The 20,743-nt window shown below is 36.8% G+C and overlaps 2 protein-coding genes and 1 non-coding gene across 3 annotated transcripts; 1 reads left to right on the forward strand and 2 right to left on the reverse strand.

Annotated features, from left to right (window-relative positions):
- Positions 1-15,099: 15,099 nt before the first annotated feature.
- On the reverse strand, positions 15,100-16,222 carry LOC145076887 (uncharacterized). Its single transcript, XM_079022686.1, has 2 exons — positions 15,789-16,222; positions 15,100-15,706 (listed from the first exon to the last, which is right to left on the reverse strand). Exons 1-2 carry the CDS (start codon positions 16,129-16,131, stop codon positions 15,228-15,230), a joined length of 822 nt encoding a protein of 273 aa, XP_078878812.1. The 5' UTR covers positions 16,132-16,222; the 3' UTR covers positions 15,100-15,227.
- Positions 16,223-17,431: 1,209 nt separating this feature from the next.
- TRNAV-CAC (transfer RNA valine (anticodon CAC)) lies at positions 17,432-17,505 on the reverse strand. The gene has a single exon. It is a non-coding gene; the product is annotated as a tRNA-Val (tRNA).
- A 78-nt stretch (positions 17,506-17,583) lies between these two features.
- On the forward strand, positions 17,584-20,622 carry LOC145073473 (uncharacterized). The gene is made up of 15 exons (XM_079020022.1): positions 17,584-17,689; positions 17,798-17,885; positions 17,973-18,019; positions 18,211-18,300; positions 18,408-18,461; positions 18,549-18,626; positions 18,725-18,793; positions 18,867-19,022; positions 19,102-19,249; positions 19,383-19,414; positions 19,545-19,634; positions 19,715-19,819; positions 19,901-20,047; positions 20,145-20,254; positions 20,353-20,622. The coding sequence occupies exons 1-15, from the start codon at positions 17,654-17,656 to the stop codon at positions 20,426-20,428; spliced, it is 1,326 nt and encodes a 441-aa protein (XP_078876148.1). The 5' UTR covers positions 17,584-17,653; the 3' UTR covers positions 20,429-20,622.
- The last annotated feature ends 121 nt before the right edge of the window (positions 20,623-20,743 follow it).

The following is a 20,743-nucleotide window of genomic DNA, read 5'->3' on the forward strand; positions in this document are numbered from 1 at the left end:
GGCGCCGGCTGCGGCTGCGGCTGCACCGGAGCCTGCCTCAGCTCATGCAACTGCAACTCAATCTCTAACTCACGCCGCCTAGCGGCCTCCTACAACTCCAACAAGGTCTCGCACCTCTGCGTAGACACAAACTGTCTGATGTCCCTCTTGAGCATGCTCAGATATCGAGACATCTGAGCCTGCTCCGAAGCGAACTCTGGGCAGAACATCGCCCTCTCAGTGAACATCCTGGTGATCTCAATCACCGACTCTGAATCCTGCTTCAGCTCAAGGAACTCCTGAGCCAATCTCTCCCTTTCAACTTGCGGAACATAACGAGTGTTGAACATCTCCCTGAACTGATCCCATGAAACCGCAGCCCTCTACGCATCTGAATATGACCCCGTGGTCAATCTCCACCAATCCTTTGCCCCAAGCCTCAACAGGTTCAGAGCACACCTCACCCTCTGATCATCAGGGCATGAACACGTGAAGAAACACCCCTCCACGTCCGATAACCACCTCATAGCAACAATCGGGTCCTGAACTCCATCAAAGGTGGGAGGCTTCGTATTATCGAAGTTCCGATACTGAAAGCCCCGACCAGCTCCTCCCCCTGCCGCTGCTACAGCTGCTGTAGCCGCCGCGACAACCGTCTCTATAAGAGCTGCATAACGCTCATCAAAATACTCAACCATGGCGGTCTTGATCGACCCAAACAGCTCCGGCAACTCAGCCCGGAACAACGCAGCAATCTCATCACGCAGGATCTCACGAATCCTCGCATCCAACTCGCACGTGCTCATCTGACCAATAACCTCGGGCGGTACTGACCCACCCGGAACTCCCTCTCCTACTCCCGATCCTGACCCGGATCCACTCCTAGCATACCTCGGAATCTCCATACTGAAAATCACCACAAAGACTCAGATACTTCCCATTATCCCGGGAACCAACTCTCTCAACCCAACCCTAGAGGTCATGGTTTCCCTGATACGCGTATGGGTCCTGTGCTTTCAGTAGTACGAGCCCATACTACCTTCCACACCTACCCATATTTGTATGAAGTACTACCACAACACCCTAGTGAAAACATGCATAGCAATGCTCAACCCTCACAACTAGAGGAACACTGTAAATCTCTCATAAGGAAACCCTAGGCTACAGGCATCACAAATCAGGCAACATTATCATGAAATCCTGAAGATCCCTAGCCTAGCACTAGCATGCTGTTCTAACAAAGCTCACAACAAATATCATGCATGGTATTTTGGGGTTACTTACTGGCTCCGGCTGATCGTACCTCCGCGTCCTCCTTTACTCATTTTGAAAACCATTTTAAACTCTCTTTTGAAAACTCTCCTCGATTTGAGACTGGAGTCACACGAGTGTTTCTCCAATTCACTCAAACCAAGGCTCTGATACCAACTTGTAACGACCAAAAATTTCAACCAATTTAAAATTTTCGAAAACAACCCGATTCCATTAAAGTTATTACAAAAAGGTTTTCAATACAATTTATTTTAAGTACTCCCAGAATCTCATCACAACATAGACACGAGGAGCGGTACGATCACGCCTTCGCCTTGCCACGGTCTCCTGAAGAACCTGAAAAACATTAAACCACAATTGTAAGCCCGAAAGCTTAGTGACATATCCCCAAAATACCAACCACATATACCACACACGCATAACATGCCATAACATATCCGATCACAGAACAGCCATGCACTTCGGGTCTACTGTGGGACTGGTCCGCCGCACCGGCCAACAGTCCACCTGGTCCACCCTCCGAGTCTAGCCATATACCCCGAGTCTACAGTGTGATTGGTCCGCCCGCACCGGGCCTTCAATCCACCTGGTCCACTCTCCGAATCTAACCACATACATCGAGTCTGCAGTGTGATTGGTCCGCCCGCACCGGGCCTTCAACCCACCTGGTCCACTCTCTGAGTCTACAGTATGACTGGTCCGTCCGCACCGGGCCTTCATTCGGCCTGGTCCACTCTCCGAGCCTCGGCACGTCTGGTCCGCCCTCTTGGGGCCTACAGCTTATCTGGACCGCTCGCTAGGCCTTCGGGACAACCGGTCCACCCTGGGTATCTTGGCCTACAGCACAAAGCAGGACCCGCCTCAACCCAACTCTAGTCCAAACAACCATGTGCACATATACATACAATCATATAGCAATTCACAGTCAACAAGCAGATCAAACAGATCACATAACATATCATCATCCTAACCAGGATACCGACCTAACAGGTCACTAGCATAGCATCACCCTATCTCTCAGGATACCGATCTCAATCAGGTCTCTAACATATACCATCCTAGCTACCAGGATGCAACATATCAAAGCAATAACATAACAACAACTACCCGGATCTCAATCCGATAAGGGCCGACCTTGGTGCCTTAGACCCTGTTGATATAGTGAGGATAACTCACCTCGAAACTGCCGACTGAACAGATAACCCAAGCTGCTCCGATCACTGATACGATCTCCACCACTGGACAACCACCAAGGCACTGAACTCAAAACAATAACCAAAAATTACCAAAATGCCCCTGGAAACCCCTGGTCAACCCTTGGTCAAAGTCAAAGTCAAAGTCAACCCCTAACTGACTCTACTCGCCGAGTCCCCATGCTCAAAATTCCCCCAATCCGCGACTCAACTCGCCGAGTCACCCCGAGACTCGCCGAGTCCAACAACTCCGAGTCCACTCACACACAACTCACCGAGTCATCCCTTGACTCACCGATTCACGGCTCAACCAGAAAAGATTGGGACTCTTCGAAGATACTCGCCGAGTCCAAGAACAGACTCGTCGAGTCTAAGGCTATCTTCAACCTACTCGCCGAGTTGTTCTTCCAACTCGTCGAGTTCCAGGCCATCTTCATCCAACTCGCCGAGTTGTTCTTCCAACTCGTCGAGTCCCAGCCTATCTTCAAGCAACTCATCGAGTCTACCCATGTGACTCGCCGAGTACCACCGGTCTGAATCCATACAGAAGCATTCCAGGCCATGCAATTGATCCAAAACATAGATCTAACCTCCTACAACCCATCCATCACGTAAAGTGGCAAACTTTACGTGAATCCAAAGATATCTAGGCCTTTTACACTTTAGGGCTAGGGTTTGGGACATGATAGCTTCACTACACACTCAAACACAGGGACTTTCAGGCATTCCAACCCTTCTCCATTCCAGATCTGAGGTAGCAACCCCAGATCTAACCTTTAAACTCCAAAACACCAAAAGATATGATCCCTAACACCCCCAAAATGAAGAATCTAGACAATAATAGCTCAACAATGAAATGATACCTCAAAAGGAAGCTCCAAGAGAAGATTAACCCGAATCCTTGCAAAGCCCTTTGATCCAAGCCTCTTCTTCCTCAAGATCTCTTCAACAACCACCTCTCCAAGCTCCAATTTGCTCAACAATGGGGTTTCTCCATGAAATTAGGGTTTCTGGAACTCAAGGGATGATAAGGAGGCTGGGGAGGAAACATAATGTTCTTTATATAGGGCTCAACCTCCGGATTTAGGGTTTTCTCCACTCAGCGCCTACTCGCCGAGTCCACCCATGGACTCGCCGAGTCGCTCTTTCCCAGTTTACTCTTTTAGCCCTTCAACTCTACTCTTGATATTTCGGGATGTTACAAATCCCTTAATCTCTCATCCCAAGACATCACATCTATGCTCATGCGCCACTACCTGTAATACAAGAAACTGAGTGGATCAGGCTTGGGAGCCTGGTGAGCACATAGGGTTTTCAACCCACAATAAATAAGTTATTTAATTTCATCAACCAACAATAACCCGATTACTTATTCCCGTTATCCTCACTTTACGTCCCTAAACACCTATCATAAGGGACCTAGCATAAGGATCATCATCGGGATGGGCATTATTGCTAAGGGGATTCCTCATAAATAAATGTCCTTAAGGCAACCATGTGGGGGATGGAGTACACCGGCGAACACATCATTCACAAACACCTACAGGTTGCGAGCCTGCTAGTGTTCCACTGAAGTGTCTAGAAGAGTCCGTGGTCGTCATCCACACTCCGCTAGATGACAGAATCAACAACAACAACATCGAGGCCTCTCATCATTTTATCACACATCCTCTATTACATCTACCCATGTTTTACCCCAACATTTTTTGTAGATATAAAATACATATACAGTTTAAATCATTTAAAACATGTATAAAAATCGTTCATCCAGCATAGATAGCAAGTATACAGATAATGTGCACACATAGCACGTAGTTTATATAAAATACTTCATATCTATGTGTAAGATGAAAGTGAATATGCACTCACCTGAAAAGGTGGTGATTCTGCCTTCGAACAGTGCTTCGTTATCTCAAAACAATTGTCCCTCAATAAAACCTAGTATCAATATCACTACGGTTTAGTCTAACGTTAACCGCGACTAATTAATAGTCTAGCTATTATTACTATTATATAAGAGTTAAACAATACTTATATAACCCATAATAATAGCCCAAATACTCCTTATAAGGTCCTAATAACATTACTATATTGAAACATAAGCTATACTAAAGATAGGGTAGGCATAACTCACTTACAACGGGTTTACTCGAAAATCGGGCTTCGCTGGAGTAGCGTTCTCGAGCCGAAAGACTCTTTTCTTGGGACTTAGGGAGCCTCAGGGCTTCCTTCGGGTGCTAGGGGGTTTACCTAGGCTTAGGGGGGTTAGGGAGGCTTAGAGAGAGGTTATAGAGAGAGAAAGAGAAGTTGGAAAGGTGTGAGAATGAATGGAACCCGACACCTCTATTTATAGGCTGAATTCCTGATGGACTCGCCGAGTCGGTTCACTGACTCACCGAGTCGGTGCCACTTGTCATCACCTGATGGCTTTTCTTGGGGAGAAAGCATTGGCTCATATTCAGCCACGTCACTCCCTTTTGCACCAGCACCCTGCTGACTTCTAAACCCCGTAACTTTCGCATACGAGCTCCTTTTCGACGTTCTTTTTTTCCACGCGTAGGTAAAAATAAGATCTACAACTTTCATTTAGACTCTGTTAGCTAATTCTCGACCGATCTTAAATTTAACAGTAAGAGGAGATTTAAATGTTAAATGACCACGAAGAATTCGTAACTCCTTCATACAGACTCCGTTTTTGTTTGTCTTTTTTCCGTTGAGTTCCTATTAATGAGATATTCAACTCTCATTAAGGTTGCGTAAGCCAAAAACCGCTCGAACTAAAATTCGAGTTTCGGGTCGTGGACTGTTATGCCAAATCTTAGAAAAATCATAACTTCCTCATACGAAGTCAGATTTGGGCGTTCTTTTTTTTTTTTGTATGTTCTCGGTTTAACGTATACTAAAACTTTTGTTTATATCACTAAGGCTAAAAAGTCATCTATCGTAAATTCACTATTTAAGTATTCCCGGTGTCGTGTCGGTTCCGTCGCGAAACTTCGACGGGTCATAACTTCTTCATTATAACTCGGATTTCGGCGTTCTTTATATCCCCGGAATCCTTGTTTCGACCACTACAAATTTATGTACATATATCGGGCTTATCTCACACTTTAATTTTGACGCTTATTTTTATTATTTATTTATTATACATTTATAAATAAGTAATAAGCACATAAATGTACATAATTCACATAATACTCAAATATTTAATCTTTATTACTTCAAAAGAGTTGCAATAGTTGACCTAGACTATTACATCATCTAAAATGCTTAGCCCCGAAACACGAGCGTTACACTAACACTCCTATGGTGTACATGTGTGACATCCCCATTTTCATGGCCAGAAAAGACCGGTTTTGTTTATGTTTTATAAAAAATCAGAGTATCTCTTTTAATAAAAACGTTGCGGAATTTGTTCCCAGTAAAACATGATAAATAAGTTATTAAAGCATTTCCAAAGAAAAGTATTTTTATTCATTTTAAAACATTTGGGATGTCATCGTCAATACAGAAACATAAGCATAAACAGAACTTACATTCATTATCACTAGTAATTTATATCTCCTTAATCTCTCAGTGAAATGTGAATTCATATCAACACCTGTGATATAAATAAACTGAGTGGGTCAGGTTGGGAAACCTGATGAGTACATAGGGTTTTCAACCCACAATAATATAATTATTATGTTTAAACAATCAAGCAATCAACCCAATTACTCATCCCCGTTATCTTCTTTACTCTTAAGGATATATCCTAAGAGTCATCTATCTTGCATTCATTTATTCCGAAGTCCCTTGCTTCCAGGGTTATAGGACTGGCACTAAATCGATTGTTTCCAATGCTCGTTCGTAAAGCACTAATTCCAGAGCTGCTATAGTTTATTCATCGGGTACTAAATCGATAGCTACCAGTGCTTATCTAATAAGTACTAAGTCCATAGCTACCAATTCCTAACAGGTACTAAATCCATAGCTACCAGTGTTTATCTAGTAGGTACTAAGTCCATAGCTACCAATTCCTAACAGGTACTAAGTTCATAGCTACCAGTTCCTAATAGGTACTAAGTCCATAGCTACCAGTGTTTGTCCAATAGGTACTAAGTCCATAGCTGCCGATGTTGTTTATTAGGCACTAAGTCTATAGCTGTCTATGTTTACTCACATCATTTTTTATCTCTCATCATTCATCCACCTATGTCATACCCAACATATGTGTATATATAAAATACGTATACAATTTAAATCATTTAAAACATGTATAAAAATATTTCACCCAGCATAGACAGCAAGCATTCAGACAATATTCACACATAGCACATAATTTATATTAAATACTTCATATCTATGTGTAAGATGAAAGGGACCATGCACTCACTTGATAAGGTGGTGACTCGGCGCTTGGACAACACTTCGTTACTCTTAACACAATTTTCCTTCGGCAAAACCTAGTATCATTACCACTAGAGTTTAGTGTAATATTCAATGAGACTAATTAATAGTCTAGCTATTATTACTATTATATAAGCGTTAAACAACACCCTATATAACTCATAATAATAGCCCAAATAATTATTTTAAGGTCCTAATATCATTACTATATTGAAACATAAGCTATACTAAAGATATGATATGTACAACTCACTTACAGCGGGTTTCCTTGGAAACCGGGTTCCGCCGGAGCAGAGTTTCTGAGCTGAAAGGCTCTTTTCTTGAGGCTTCGGGAGCCTTAGGGCTTCTTTCGGGTGCTAGGGGGTTTACCTAGACTTTAGGGGGGGTGGGGGTGGGGCTTTAGAGAGAGAAAGAAGGGTTTGAAGGTGTGAGGAAGTGAGGGAACCTGACACCTCTATTTATAGGGGTGCTGACTGATGGACTCGCCGAGTATGAGGACCTACTCACCGAGTTGGGGCATGCGACAACCTTCTGGTTGTGCCACGTCACCCCTATCGCGTATCAGCCTTCAAACTTAGAAAAATGATAACTCTCGCATACGAGCTCCGTTTTCGACGTTCTTTTTTTCAACGCATAGGTAAAATCAAGATCTACAACTTTCATTTAGACTCCGTCGGCTAATTCTCGACTGATCTCAAATTTAACAGTAGGAGGCGTTTAGACTGTTAAATGACCGCGAAGAATTCGTAACTCCTTCATACGGACTCCGTTTTCGTCTGTCTTTTTACCGTTGAGTTCCTATTAATGAGATCTTAAACTCTCATTTAGGTCGCATAAGCCAAAAACCGCTCGAACTAAAAATCGAGTTTCGGGTCGTGCACTGCTAAGCCAAATCTTAGAAAATTCATAACTTCCTCATATGAAGTCAGATTTGGGTGTTTTTTTTTGTATGTTCTCGGTTTAGCATATACTAAAACTTTCGTTTAGATTTCTAAGTCTAAAAGTCGCTCCATCGTACATTTACTATTTACGCTTCCCGGTGTCGTGCCGGTTTTGCCGTAAAACTTCGACGAACCATAACTTCTTCGTTATAACTCGGATTTCGGCGTTCTTTATATGTACGGAAACCTTGAGACATATTCTACAACTTGGTTAAGACTATTTATTTTAAATAATCTTTTTCCGAAAAGTCGTTTTCGACACTTATTGCCTCTAAATTGACTAGCCCGGATCTGCGGGCGTTACAACATGTAACCCTAGAAACCTTGGATCTATGTTTTCTCTAAAATACATACAAATAAGAATTTTTCAAGGTTCTCATCTTAACTATCATGACATGGGGTACTTGTAACATAAAAACTAGTAGAATGACATACCTTTTGCTTGTGATTAATTGCTTGGAGTTTGAGAGCATAGCACCAATAATGTGGACGCCTTAAATGGAATCACACATCACTACACAACTTGGAAAAACTAGAGAGAGTATTATGCACACATAGAAATTGACCCACTCTTCTTTTCACACAAACTAATGCCATTTCATGTGCCAATGACCCCTTTATATAATGTGGTGGATTAGGGTAACATCCATGTAAACCCTCATACCCATGACCTTTCATTTCCAGAAGACCCATGGATTAAAAGCTCCATGGACTATCCATGGACTTTCCATGCAAGCCTAGCCCATTCTAAATAAGCAATGGCCCACTCTATATAAATATAAGAGTCTATATTTAATTAGTTACCTTTTGATCACTAAATTAATTCCAAATTATTTCTAGATCAATACTAATTAAATAATATGATTTCATATTAATATATTAAAACTTATAATATATTAACAAATCATAACTATACTATTCTCAAAAAGACTATCCAAATTGTTATGGTGAAGTGCAACCCAAATGGACCATGCCGGGTCGGGTCAAATACATCTCAAATATAGTTATGGACTTAGACACCTTATCCAACAATATATCATGTTGAAATCATTGTGTCTCATTGATCGTAAATCTTTGAATCAAATCATTGGTTGGTATGGAAATCCTATAATATGATACACTTATGCCTTTGTTGTTCTTTATCCCTTTTTGCTTCTGTCATGTTGATATATATATGACATAATGTTATATTGTAACTGTTATTGAACTCACTAAGCGTCATCGATTATCCCTCTCAGTGTTTAACTATTGCAATTGCAGGTGATAAGCATCCAGTATAGACATGCACTGTTGGAAGATTTAGAATAGTTAATACTATTACTTTTGTACTTATTGCTTATGTATGTTTACGAAGTATACATTCCTGGGTAGTTATGTAATATATATATATATATATATATATATATATATATATATATATAACTTTGTAAAAACCTCGTTAGTCGGTTTGTATCCAGTCTATTGTGGTAAAATATGTTTATGAATATGCATGTAGCATGTTTGGAGTAATAATGTTAAGTTTAGAGAAGGGGTTCTCACAATTTGTTTCCCCGAGTATCTTTTTACCTTAGGTCTTACTTATCCCTTTCTCGAAATTGTCTCTGAATTCTTCGAAATTACTAAAATCTCATGCATCCAAATCATGCTAGCAATTTAGAGGATCCTTATTGGATTGACCATCTTAACCACTCCATGGGTCTCAACATTGGTCTAAATGAGTTAGCTCACGTTTATGACCTTTCGACCTTTGGAAATTCCCTTCACTGTACCGTGGTGAAATATATAGGTGGTGTATAGTATCGGTATTTCCGGCAGTGAGAGCTATAGTTGTGATTATCGTCTGTGAGGTGAGTCCCTTCACTGTACCCGTGGGTCGAACGCACCAATGTCGGCCCACTAGATTATGTTTGTAGAATGATAGTTGTCTTTGTGACTCCTGTTGATATACATGTATGTGCTTGTTGTCTTATGAATCTTATTGATATGACTGTATGCTTTATGTATGTGAGGTGAAATAGACCATATGCTACAAGAGACCCGTTCAGTTGAAAAACACCAATTAAGTTGAAATAGACTCGGGGGGGTGAAATAGACTTGTTCGATTGAAAAACACTGATTGAGTTGAAATAGATTTCAGGGTGATGCTCCTTGGACCCGTAAAGGGGTGCTGCCCCTTGTCCCTACAAGATGAATCTCGAAAAGAGGATTGTGGGTTGGAGCAAATCTATAACAGGAATTCTTGGAATTCCTTGGGCATTTTTGATTGGTGTTGAACTAAGTATAGTGTAAAGTTGTATCTCTTTGGTTAATAAGGTACAAAAGGTTTATCATTCTCAGAGGGTGCAGATACATAATAGGCATATAAAAATTATTGTACGTGAAATAACATCAAAAGTTTTGGTTTCAGAAGATGAAATGTCTAATGTTTTTTTTTTTCGTCCGGAGAACTAATTGGATTGTTGCGAGCGGAATGAATGAGACGCGCTTTGGAAGAAACGATCTGTTACCAAGTCGTCTTATTGGGAATAACAAGAGCATCCATGAATACTCAAAGTTTCATATCCGAAACTAGTTTTCAAGAAGCTGCTAGAAGAGGGCTTGGCTCCTTTGATCCCCGTCTTTTGTCGTTTTGAGCTTGTCTTATATAAGTTTGCACTCCACACTTCCTAATTGTATTAGATGATAATATTAATCTCCATTTTTATTCGTTGTTTATACCAATTACATCAAATTGATATTAAAATCACCAAAAAAATTGAAAAATATTTGAATATGGATCGATTTTTGATAACTATCAATGGAAACTTCGATAGTAGTCGACGAAAGGGAAAAAAAAGATGGACATAAATACAATTAAAAATAAAAAGAAAGAAAAAAAGGACCAAAACCGGTTGTTATAAAATAAATGCAATATTGTCGGCCTCGTATCACTTCACGTTGGACAAAAAAGATCATGTCATCTTATTAAAGGTTATTGTCAGTAAGGAGTATATGTTAGCATACAATTAAAACCTTAAGGACCCGGTATGAACAAAATCATTAATTCTCAAGTCAGAATCCTTTATGTGGCCACACAAAGCCAACGTGGCCAATTAAATATCATTAGCTTTGAAAAATGTTTTAAGAGCATCTTTAAAGTTGGACATTATTTGAAGGTTCGCAAACCGTAACAATGTCGCATTACAATTTGTCATGAAGCACCTTCTAACACATAAACATTTTATTATTATTATTATTATTATTATTATTATTATTATTATTATTATTATTATAAACGTATATCCACCTCCATAAATCTTTTAAAGGCATAGAAATGAGTCCAATCATTTTATTTATTAATTTAGTTGAATATTATACATAAATTGTAAAACAAAATCAATTTTGTTATAAAACTAAAAGTATAATAATATTAGTTTCACTTTTGTAAGCCTAAAATTAAATCTTTTTGATAAAAAAAGTGTGAAAATCATATAATATTGGTCTCATTTTAAGGGAAATAATTATCAATTTTTAATGATGTAATTTATTAAAAATCAATATTAAACTTTTAGTACATATTTTTGATAAAATAAAAAAATAGGGCATGTAAAATAAAATAAAATTTTATTATAAAAGCAAGGATGTTAAAAAACCAATAGCATTAGTGATTCATGTCACCTCATCACAAATTTGGTCTCCATTAAAGCATCTGGTATGGGCAATTTATGATTTCGTTAATGCTGAGGTGGCGGCCAAAACGCCGTTAAGAAGCAAGGAACACCACTCCCTTGCTCGTTAACGGGGGTGTTAAGTCATTTCCGGTTGTAATGAGCACGAGAGAAAATGAGCAATTTGATTGGCCATTCTTTTTTGAACGGTAATATGACCATTTGAATATATATATATATATATATATATATATATATATATATATATATATAATAATAATAATAATAATAATAATAATAAGTGTTATAAAAGGTTAATAACATAATAATCATTTCTTCAGTTGATGTTATAACATCATTGGTGATATGACATGTGAGGTGACATTGAAATGATATTATAATATGTTGCCCACATTCAATGCTTTTATGAATGAGTTTCTACGATTATTATGAATGAGTTTCTATGATTATTCTTTAATAGGTGTTATAACATCATTGGTGATGTGACATGATAATCATTTCTTCATTGCTTATAAAATGTTAATAACATGATAATTATTTCTTCGTTTGGTGTTATAACATTAATGATGATGTGGCATTAAAATGATATTATAACATGTTGCTCACATTCAATGCTCTTATGAATGAGTTTCTACGATTATTCTTTAATTTTAGAGTGCATGCTCTACAAAAAGGTCGATTTTAATACATAGAATTGATATTTGATAGCCTTCGAAATAACTGTAGCAATCAATTTATATAAATATATTTAAAGGATATTTATTAAAACGATCATTGTTCTTGATATATATAACTTTTTATTACTTGTTATGAGAAATTGCCAAAACGACCAACAAGTTCATATTTTATATCACTCAAAATGTAGCAATCTATATATCAAAAATATTTTGAGGTTGAGAAATTGTCAAAATGAGCATCAAGTTCATAATTTGATCATTTATGAATTCCATTATTTGTAGTCCCTTCTATTAAAATATGTAGGTTGACCAAAAACATCACAAAGCTCACAACTCGTATATTTAGTGCTCTTTTTTTTTGTATTTCGAAACTATGTTTAACACGGTGAAGCATGCATGAATTGTTGACACAAACGAATTAACTCTTTTCATTTTTATCTTATTATATCATATTTTATACTTTATTTGGAATGATTGTAACATTTTAATTTATGTTATTAAAATTTCAAAAATCCTATTTTTTTAATTTTAAAGTTTGCAACTGTTGTATTTTTGTTATAAAAGTTATATATGGTGTACTAACCGACTATATAATATTACTTAGTTGTTTATATAAACAAGAGACATTTGTTTCAACATGGTAAGACAAGTCTGAAACTATGAATAAATTCGAAATTTATGTTGATTCTTATTTAGGTAGGGTGCAAATGTTCCTCGATTTTATCAAAGACGATGGACGACTATATGTATGTGTAATCTCATATTGCTCGTCCCCAAAGGTATATGTGTTACCAAAAAATTAGCAGCTTATAAAAATTAAATATAATATAAAAATCATAATTTTAATGTTAGTTAGTTGACACTTAGACTATGTCTTCATCGGACAACTCATTATGTGAGTTATCGAATACATGTTACAAGTCAACAACTTTCATTGAGTTTGATGCCAAAACAATTGGAAACCAACGATTTCCGAATTGTACGGACGTTAAATGTGCCACAAAAGACTTATTAAACCGCAAACTTGTTTCAAGGCAGAAAACTATCTTATCGAAATAGAAGTAGTAGTCGTCAATCACATCGATGATGGTTCATTGTCTCCTTGAATAATAAGTAATTACATAGTAATTGGTGACATTCTACACTCATCGGCACCTAGATCCACTGATCAAAACATGTGTGGAGGTAGGTTGTAGCCTTGTCTTTATTTCTTTACGGTTTGGGTTTGCATATTGTAATGACAACCACATCTATTGATGAAAACATATTAAAATCAATGTATCGCCTCTGACTGGCTATATGTGTTTCAGACTAGTTCTATATACTTCGGAATAATTCTTTGTACTTTTGAGTGTTCTAGAGACTATGTTCTAAGATTTTCATTACAGTAAGCGTTCATAATACAAATATAAGTCACACATGCATAAAGCCTAAATATCATTGACGTCTACTTAAAACAAAATTATATATCATTGACATTTACTCAAAATACATTCTGGTTCACGTAATAAATCTATAACAAAATAATAAGATTAGAAAAACGATACATGCCTAGAAAAATTCAAGCTATTCACTGTAAGACGACATTTGCTCTGAAAATTACTTATCCGAAATGTGTTCAAAATGCAAATTTGGAATGAATCTCTGAGTAGCGATGTCGACGGGAGCAAACGGAACGGAGATTGCATCCTCCGCCCATGCCCCCAAAGTTTCCCCATTCCCCCGCCCTCAAAATTTCCAGCTTCCCCACCCCCATCCCCGCCCCCGAATTACTGGATTATCCCCTACCCCCGCCCTCGATTGATTTTGAAAATTTTTTATTGGGCTAAAAGAAGTTGTTTTTTGGGCTTAAAAAAACTATTTTTTTGGGTTAATAATAATTATTTATAACATAATTTTACATGTTAAAACCAAAAATGTTATCACGTCTCAAAAACGTTACACTAACAAATTGAAAGCATAATTTTTTTTGTTAACTTTTGGAAGCTCAAAATCATTGCTATTATTTATTATATTTATATAACTAATATATAATAGTATATATAAATATATTATCGAGCTCCCATGAGGGTTCGAGACGGGATTGCATATCACCATCCTCGTCCCCGAAATTAAAACGGGAGTTAACATTGCGTACCGTCCCCGCTCCCGCCCTCGATTATTTTAACAAATATCCCACGTATGGGATCTGGACCCCATGAGTTCGAGCTCCCACGACACTTTTTGATAGGGATGGACATGAGACGGTTTGGGTTGGTTTTTGGCTAAAATCAAACCAAACTGTAGAAAGTCGGTTTTTCGGTTTCTAAACCCATATAGGTTCGGTTTTCCGGGTTGGGTTTATGGGTTTTTGGTTTTAAACTGTGGGTTTATGAGCTTTTTTTTTTCCTCTAGTTTTTGGGTTCAAACTCAATGAAAATACGTTGCAATAAATAGTATTATATCTACTTTAAATATACTAAAATAAAGAGTACGGATTCTAATATTCTAAAAGCATAAAAGTGTTCAAAAAATCAAAGTTGAACAACATTAACAGTTTGTTGAAAATAAACATAAAGTACTAAAATATAAAGTCTAAAGTCTAAAACTAAAAAATTAAAACATAATAAATAATATATATATATATATATATGGATCGGTTCGGTTTTTATGGGCGGTTTTATACATCAAAACCGAACCAAACCGTTATTTTTCGGTTTTTGTAAAATTCAAACCTAAACCGTTGGTTATTGATTTGGTTTCGGTTTTTCGGTTTCGATTATGTCGGTTTTTTTTTCTTTTTGTTTTTCGATTTTGGGTCTGGTTTTTGCTCATCCATACTTTTTGACATCCATCTCTGACATGGTATATATAATGGGGGAGACATAGTTACGAATCGGGTTAACCATGTGAGTTCCCCATAAAATACTTCTAGACTATGGTTTAGTTTGCAAAAAGAATATCATTTTACAAAAAACAGTTAAAGATATAGTTAGTATAGTTAATTTCACTATATTTAATTTTCTTTCTTTCTATTGATAAGTAAAAATTTCATAATCTCATATTAGGTTGTTCATTAACAGCTCAACACTGAAAATCACTTCATCAATACAAAAGACTAGTTTGCGGTTATTTTGGCCTAGGCGCAGCCCATTCAACAGCCAAGATAAGATTATCATAACCATACCCATTAAGTTTAGCAATAGCTTTCTCACCATCTTCCCTCCTCACGAAATTAACAAACCCGAAACCTCGACTCATCTGACTCTTTTGATCCATTGCCACATAAACACGTGAAACGCTACCAAACGGCCGGAAAAGCTCGTGCAAGTCAGGTTCTCGGGTGTCCTCCGACAGGTTATTTACTCGAACTGAGTTCTCATCATTCCTCCGCCTCATGTCAGCACCACCTCGCTTTATGGGTGGGACATATACATCTCCTTTCTCACTATCATCAGTGACTGATGAAACTGAAGGGTGGTTCAGATTCTCAGCCTTGTAGGGGCACTTTGAGGTCCAGTGATCACCTTTCTTACCACAACTCCTACATACTATCAGAACAGCTCCGCGAGTTAATGGATCCCCAGATGCATTCGTGTCTTCTTGACCTTTGGATAAGAATGAAATTATTGCAATCTTAATTAAAGAAAACCAGAAACAATCTATACAGATAAACTGATCAGCGCGCACCTGGAGCTTTAGGACGCTCAAAGATGATTTCTTCTGTAGAAACCATGGTTAGCCGGGCGCCGACATCCTCATGAACAGCGTCGCCGAACTTCAACCATGAACGCCTCTCCACGGCGCTCTTACTGAGTCGAGAGGTGGCGAGCTTACGAACACGTGTTGTGGTGGTTATCTTAACCTTGTTACCGTCGTTGTTGAACTTATACTCCACCACCTTCTTTACACCGTGCTCGTCAGGTCCGATCACCTGTTTGGGAAGCAATGTGGAGTAATAATCTTTTTCGTCATCCTCTTCATCAAGCTCTCCCCATCTAGGCTTTTGTATTGGTAGTAGATCAACCCCCATGGATGTGCTTTTGTGATATAGCGATACACAGGAACTCTTGCACAAAGTACCCTAAAAGATGACAAGCGTAATTAATTTGTTAGATAAACCGGTTTCATGTGTTTTAATAACTTAGATGATCTTAAAGAAACCTATATAAACCTGCTTTCCTATCACATCAACCTTTTAGTTAATCGAATCACTTTGTTTGAGAAAAAGATTTGCATATATTCGAATTCGAATCAATCAAACAACTGAACAAGAGTGTAAACAGAATACGGAGAAAATTAAAATTCTGATCCCTCCACCTAGCTGTTTTCCAACCTAAATGAATATTTTTTGCAATTTTGGTTATTATTTTTATAATATACATACACTCAATCAACTATTGACATGTAACTCGACATCACAATTGGTTGTTTTTTTCTTTCTATTTAATGATTTATACACTTAGCCACTTCATACGATTCTCAGTGAATTTGAGTTGTGGAAAAATGTTGGATTATTTTTTGAAAATTGTGGATGCCAATTGCATATAAAATTAGAAATTATGGGTTATAATTTGCACATAAACAAGAAATACGAATTAAAAAACATATATAAGATGGTTAGTTGGTCGTGAAGTAGCTCGGGATGTTTAAGTTTAATTTTTTAAGGAAGTTATAGAGCATAATCAGAAAAATCAACAAGTTTAATTGTGCTAAGTGTTAAAGCAAAGTAGCATGATAGCTGGAAATCTGATACCTATTATTATGTCGTTGTGGGTTCATTTCAAAATATTTGTGCAACTGGATGTGTAGCCTCATATATTAATTAAATAGGCAATTTAGCTGAGATGATCTTAAATAAATGGTGTTAACCTATCTTAGAAACCTTTAAATCATTTCACTTTTCTAAAGGAAAGGAGATTTATATATTCAAATCAATCAAGTTAGGAGTGCAAACAGAATCAGACGATAGTATAAATAGAATAACCTTTCAATACATTATACATGGAACTTCTTTCCTAAAGCAAAGTTATAGACATAAAACATGATTCTTTTACCTTTTTTATTATTATTCTTTTAAAGTATATGTGAAGTTTAATTGTTCTGAACATCTTGCAAACGAAAGGAGAAAATATAATAAGTGGTAGCTAAGCCAAAATATTGTAATTTTTAAAGGCCGGATATTTTTGTGATGTCATGTTAGATGATTAATTGTAAATGTTGAATTAACTATTTGCAAAATGTAAGTAACACCTTATATATAAGGTGTCTTTAAAATATTCATTGATTGAATCTTATAAATATTTAGTTTTAAAAAAATATTAGCAAAAATATGTCTGAGCCCGGGTTCGAACCGGGGACCTCTAGTGTGTGAGACTAGCGTGATAACCGACTACACCACCCAGACACTTTTGGTTAGATTTATGTTTTAAATTATATAACTATTAATAATTTTTCTTCATTAAACAAAAGTTTCCGTGAATTCCCCATTTTGTCGACGGCATGCGAAAACTGTTGATAGCCTAACCATCTCAATCGCTCTCCCGCTCCCTGCAATGGCGTCTCATCATGCATCTCTTGGTCGTCGAACGGTTTGAATTTTGAATTTTTCGTATTACAAACAATTTTTTCAAGTTAATTTAATTTCTGTGTGAGCAATGGTTTGTTGGATCAATTGATGATAAATTTGTTCATTCTAGTTGGAAGAAATTCGTCAAAAGAGAGCGGCTCAGAAATTAAGCAAAACATCGTCCGGACCTGATATCACGAAGCCTCCAAGCCCTAAAGGTAACTTTTAATTCGATCAATGTGTGTAGGTTACGTTGATTTTCGTGGTCATATTCATTGAATTCTCTTTATGTTTTATTCAATCAGCGTCTGCAGGGATTTCGAAATCATCTAGCAGTACTGGAATTTCAGAGGTTCGTATTTACTAATTCGATTGTGTCATCTCGATAAATTTTCATCAGATGCTGATAAAAATTGCTTCATGTATTCATCATCGCAATAATGTAATTTGTGATAAGATGTTTACATGACGGTTTTAGAGAGACTAACGATATGTTAGTTAAATATTAATTCCGAATTGTATGTTTTGTTGAGAATGTTGCAGTATGATATTAGTGGATTGGTATCACAGTTACAAGATTTGCAGAAAAGGAATGCCAAACTTGACAAAGAGAATAAAAATTTGAGCTCACAGGTTTTATAGTTTTTCCTATACTATTTCTGTTATTACCCCCAATCCCCATCTCTTTGCTTCATGCTTGATGTGATTCCTTATTGTTTATGGTCATATTGGTGTTTCAGCTTCATTCTAGAGAAATTGAAAATGACATGCTTGTGAAGCGAGTGAATGCTCTGGTATGTCCTCTTTTGTTTGATCATGATCATTGCAGTTATTCTTTTGCTATTTTTGAATTTCTATAATCAACAGCTATTGGATTACAGGAACAAAATACAGTACCATCATTGAGAAAAGCTCTTAAGGATGTTGCAATGGAAAAAGATGCAGCAGTTGTTGCACGGGTACAAATGATCAAAAGATTTTTCTACATTGTATTTGATAAAGTTTCACACTGACAACATATATACTAATACTACCAAACACCGATGTTTTAGTGTAGGAGGATTTCTCAGCACAAGTTCGATCACTCAAGAAGCATCTAAAGGAAGCAGAAGAAGAACAATACAGGGTAGTAAGCAATATGTATCATATTTTATTGTGGTCAACTGCATTTATACATATTCTTATAAACTCTTGAACAGGCTGAGAAAGATGCAGCTGCATTAAGAGCAGAGTTAAACTCTCTACAAAGACAAACCATCAATGGAAATGTTGGTGCTGGTATCTCAATGGGAGGCCCACAAGATCAGATGCAAGCTATTGAGAAGGAGCTTGCTGAGTTGAAGATCCAGTTAGAGGTTTGAATGATTTATGACAAGTGAATTTAATTACTTTTATAGGTTCATTAAATAAACAGTTTTTGGCTTACCTAAATAGCAAGAATCAATGCTGAGGCGCCAAGAAGGAATTTTGAGACGACAAGAGCAACAACAGTTAGCAGAGGAGAAACATCGAATATCTGCCATCATTTCTGAAAAGAGGGATTTGGAAGAAAAACTTGCAGCCATGTCCAACAAGATCTCAGGTGCTAATAAATTGAAGTACATTTTCTGCTCCTTATTTCACTTGATCAACCTTAAATACATAATAAATTGTTAAACTTATGATAGATAAGATGGAATGCAATTCTGATTTTGTTGCTTTCACATGCAATGCAGGAGTTTCAGGAAAAGAGGTCCAATTCATATTGGTAAGGGAAAGCAAATGATTCTAATAAATGCAAAACATAGCAATGTACATAGCAAATGTATCAACCAGGAAATTTGTATTATTATTTTCTATTATATTATTATATTTTTCATTATCTTTATGGATTGTAGCAAGACAAAGAGAGACTTGAGAAGCAATTGCATGACATGGCAGTAGCTATTGAGAGGTTGGAAAACAGCAGACAGAAGCTACTATTTGAGGTAAAACTATTTCACTATAATTTGATGTTGTCAACATCTTGACATAAAAACATGAACTTCAATCAATATTTCATCCACAGATCGATTCACAATCTTGTGAAATAGAAAAGCTTTTCGAGGAGAATTCTAACCTATCTTCAGCTTATCAAGAATCAACAAGTGTAGTGGTAGAATGGGAAAACCAAGTAAGTATTCTTTTTTATCTATTTCGACAATATAAATACACCCATTGCAAATGATCATGAGATTATAATTCATATGCACAGGTTAAAGATTGTTTAAAACAAAATGAGGAACTTCGTATGATGATAGATAGATTAAGGAATGAACAAGCTTCTAATATACCGATTGCAAATCATCACGAGATTATATCAGAATCCAAAGAAGGTGGGTATGAGATGGTTTCCCTAAAGGTTAGTGAGTCATTCACTCTCTCATAAATTTCACTGACTTTCTTTCTATATTAGCTCATTTTTTCTGTATTAAGTCAAAAAGTAATTATGGATGCAGGGTCAACTTGCTAAAGAACAGAGCAGGGGAGAGACACTATCTGCTGAGGTCCTACACCTCTCTGCTAAACTCCAGCAACTCATGCAAGCCTACAATGGTCTCACCCGAACGTATGCCTTTGTTTTTTTTTTTTTTTTTTTTTTTTTTTTTTAAATTCAAATTGCTTTTGGTCATACATTTTTTCATTTTTTTGGTTGGTAATTTGCAGATATAAACCAGTGTTGAGGAAAATTGAGACTAATTTGCTGAAAATGAAGCGAGATGGTTCTGTGGCAGTGCAGTAAAACCGGAGCCAAAAGGGGTAATTTCTTATTTCATGTTGAGAATTTATTTCTTTGTGATAATCTAATTTCATTATAAATTAATCGTGTCAAGAAACTGTATATTTTACAAGAATGTGGTTTTTATTTATTTATTTATTTTAATTTGCAAACCGGAGCCAAAAGGTTTATATATGCTAAAGTTCATTTCTGGATAATTTGGATTAGTGTGCATGTTATTACTAACGGTGAGTATATATATATATATATATATATATATATATATATATATATATCACTCACATGCATATCTATTACAAATCTTTGTCGATGAAAATT

Source organism: Lactuca serriola, chromosome 9, assembly GCF_051521515.1.
Source record: "Lactuca serriola cultivar US96UC23 chromosome 9, Lser_US96UC23_V15, whole genome shotgun sequence".
Taxonomy (NCBI): Eukaryota; Viridiplantae; Streptophyta; class Magnoliopsida; order Asterales; family Asteraceae; genus Lactuca; species Lactuca serriola.

Coding starts and splice junctions, on each gene's coding strand:
- LOC145076887 (XM_079022686.1), bottom strand. CDS start 16,131: ATGGGGGTTGATCTACTACCAATACAAAAGCCTAGATGGGGAGAGCTT. Junction 15,707..15,788: donor TGAGCGTCCTAAAGCTCCAG/GTGCGCGCTGAT, acceptor TCTTATCCAAAG/GTCAAGAAGACACGAATGCA.
- LOC145073473 (XM_079020022.1), top strand. CDS start 17,654: ATGGCGTCTCATCATGCATCTCTTGGTCGTCGAACG. Junction 19,250..19,382: donor CATGTCCAACAAGATCTCAG/GTGCTAATAAAT, acceptor CATGCAATGCAG/GAGTTTCAGGAAAAGAGGTC. Junction 19,635..19,714: donor GACAGAAGCTACTATTTGAG/GTAAAACTATTT, acceptor TTTCATCCACAG/ATCGATTCACAATCTTGTGA.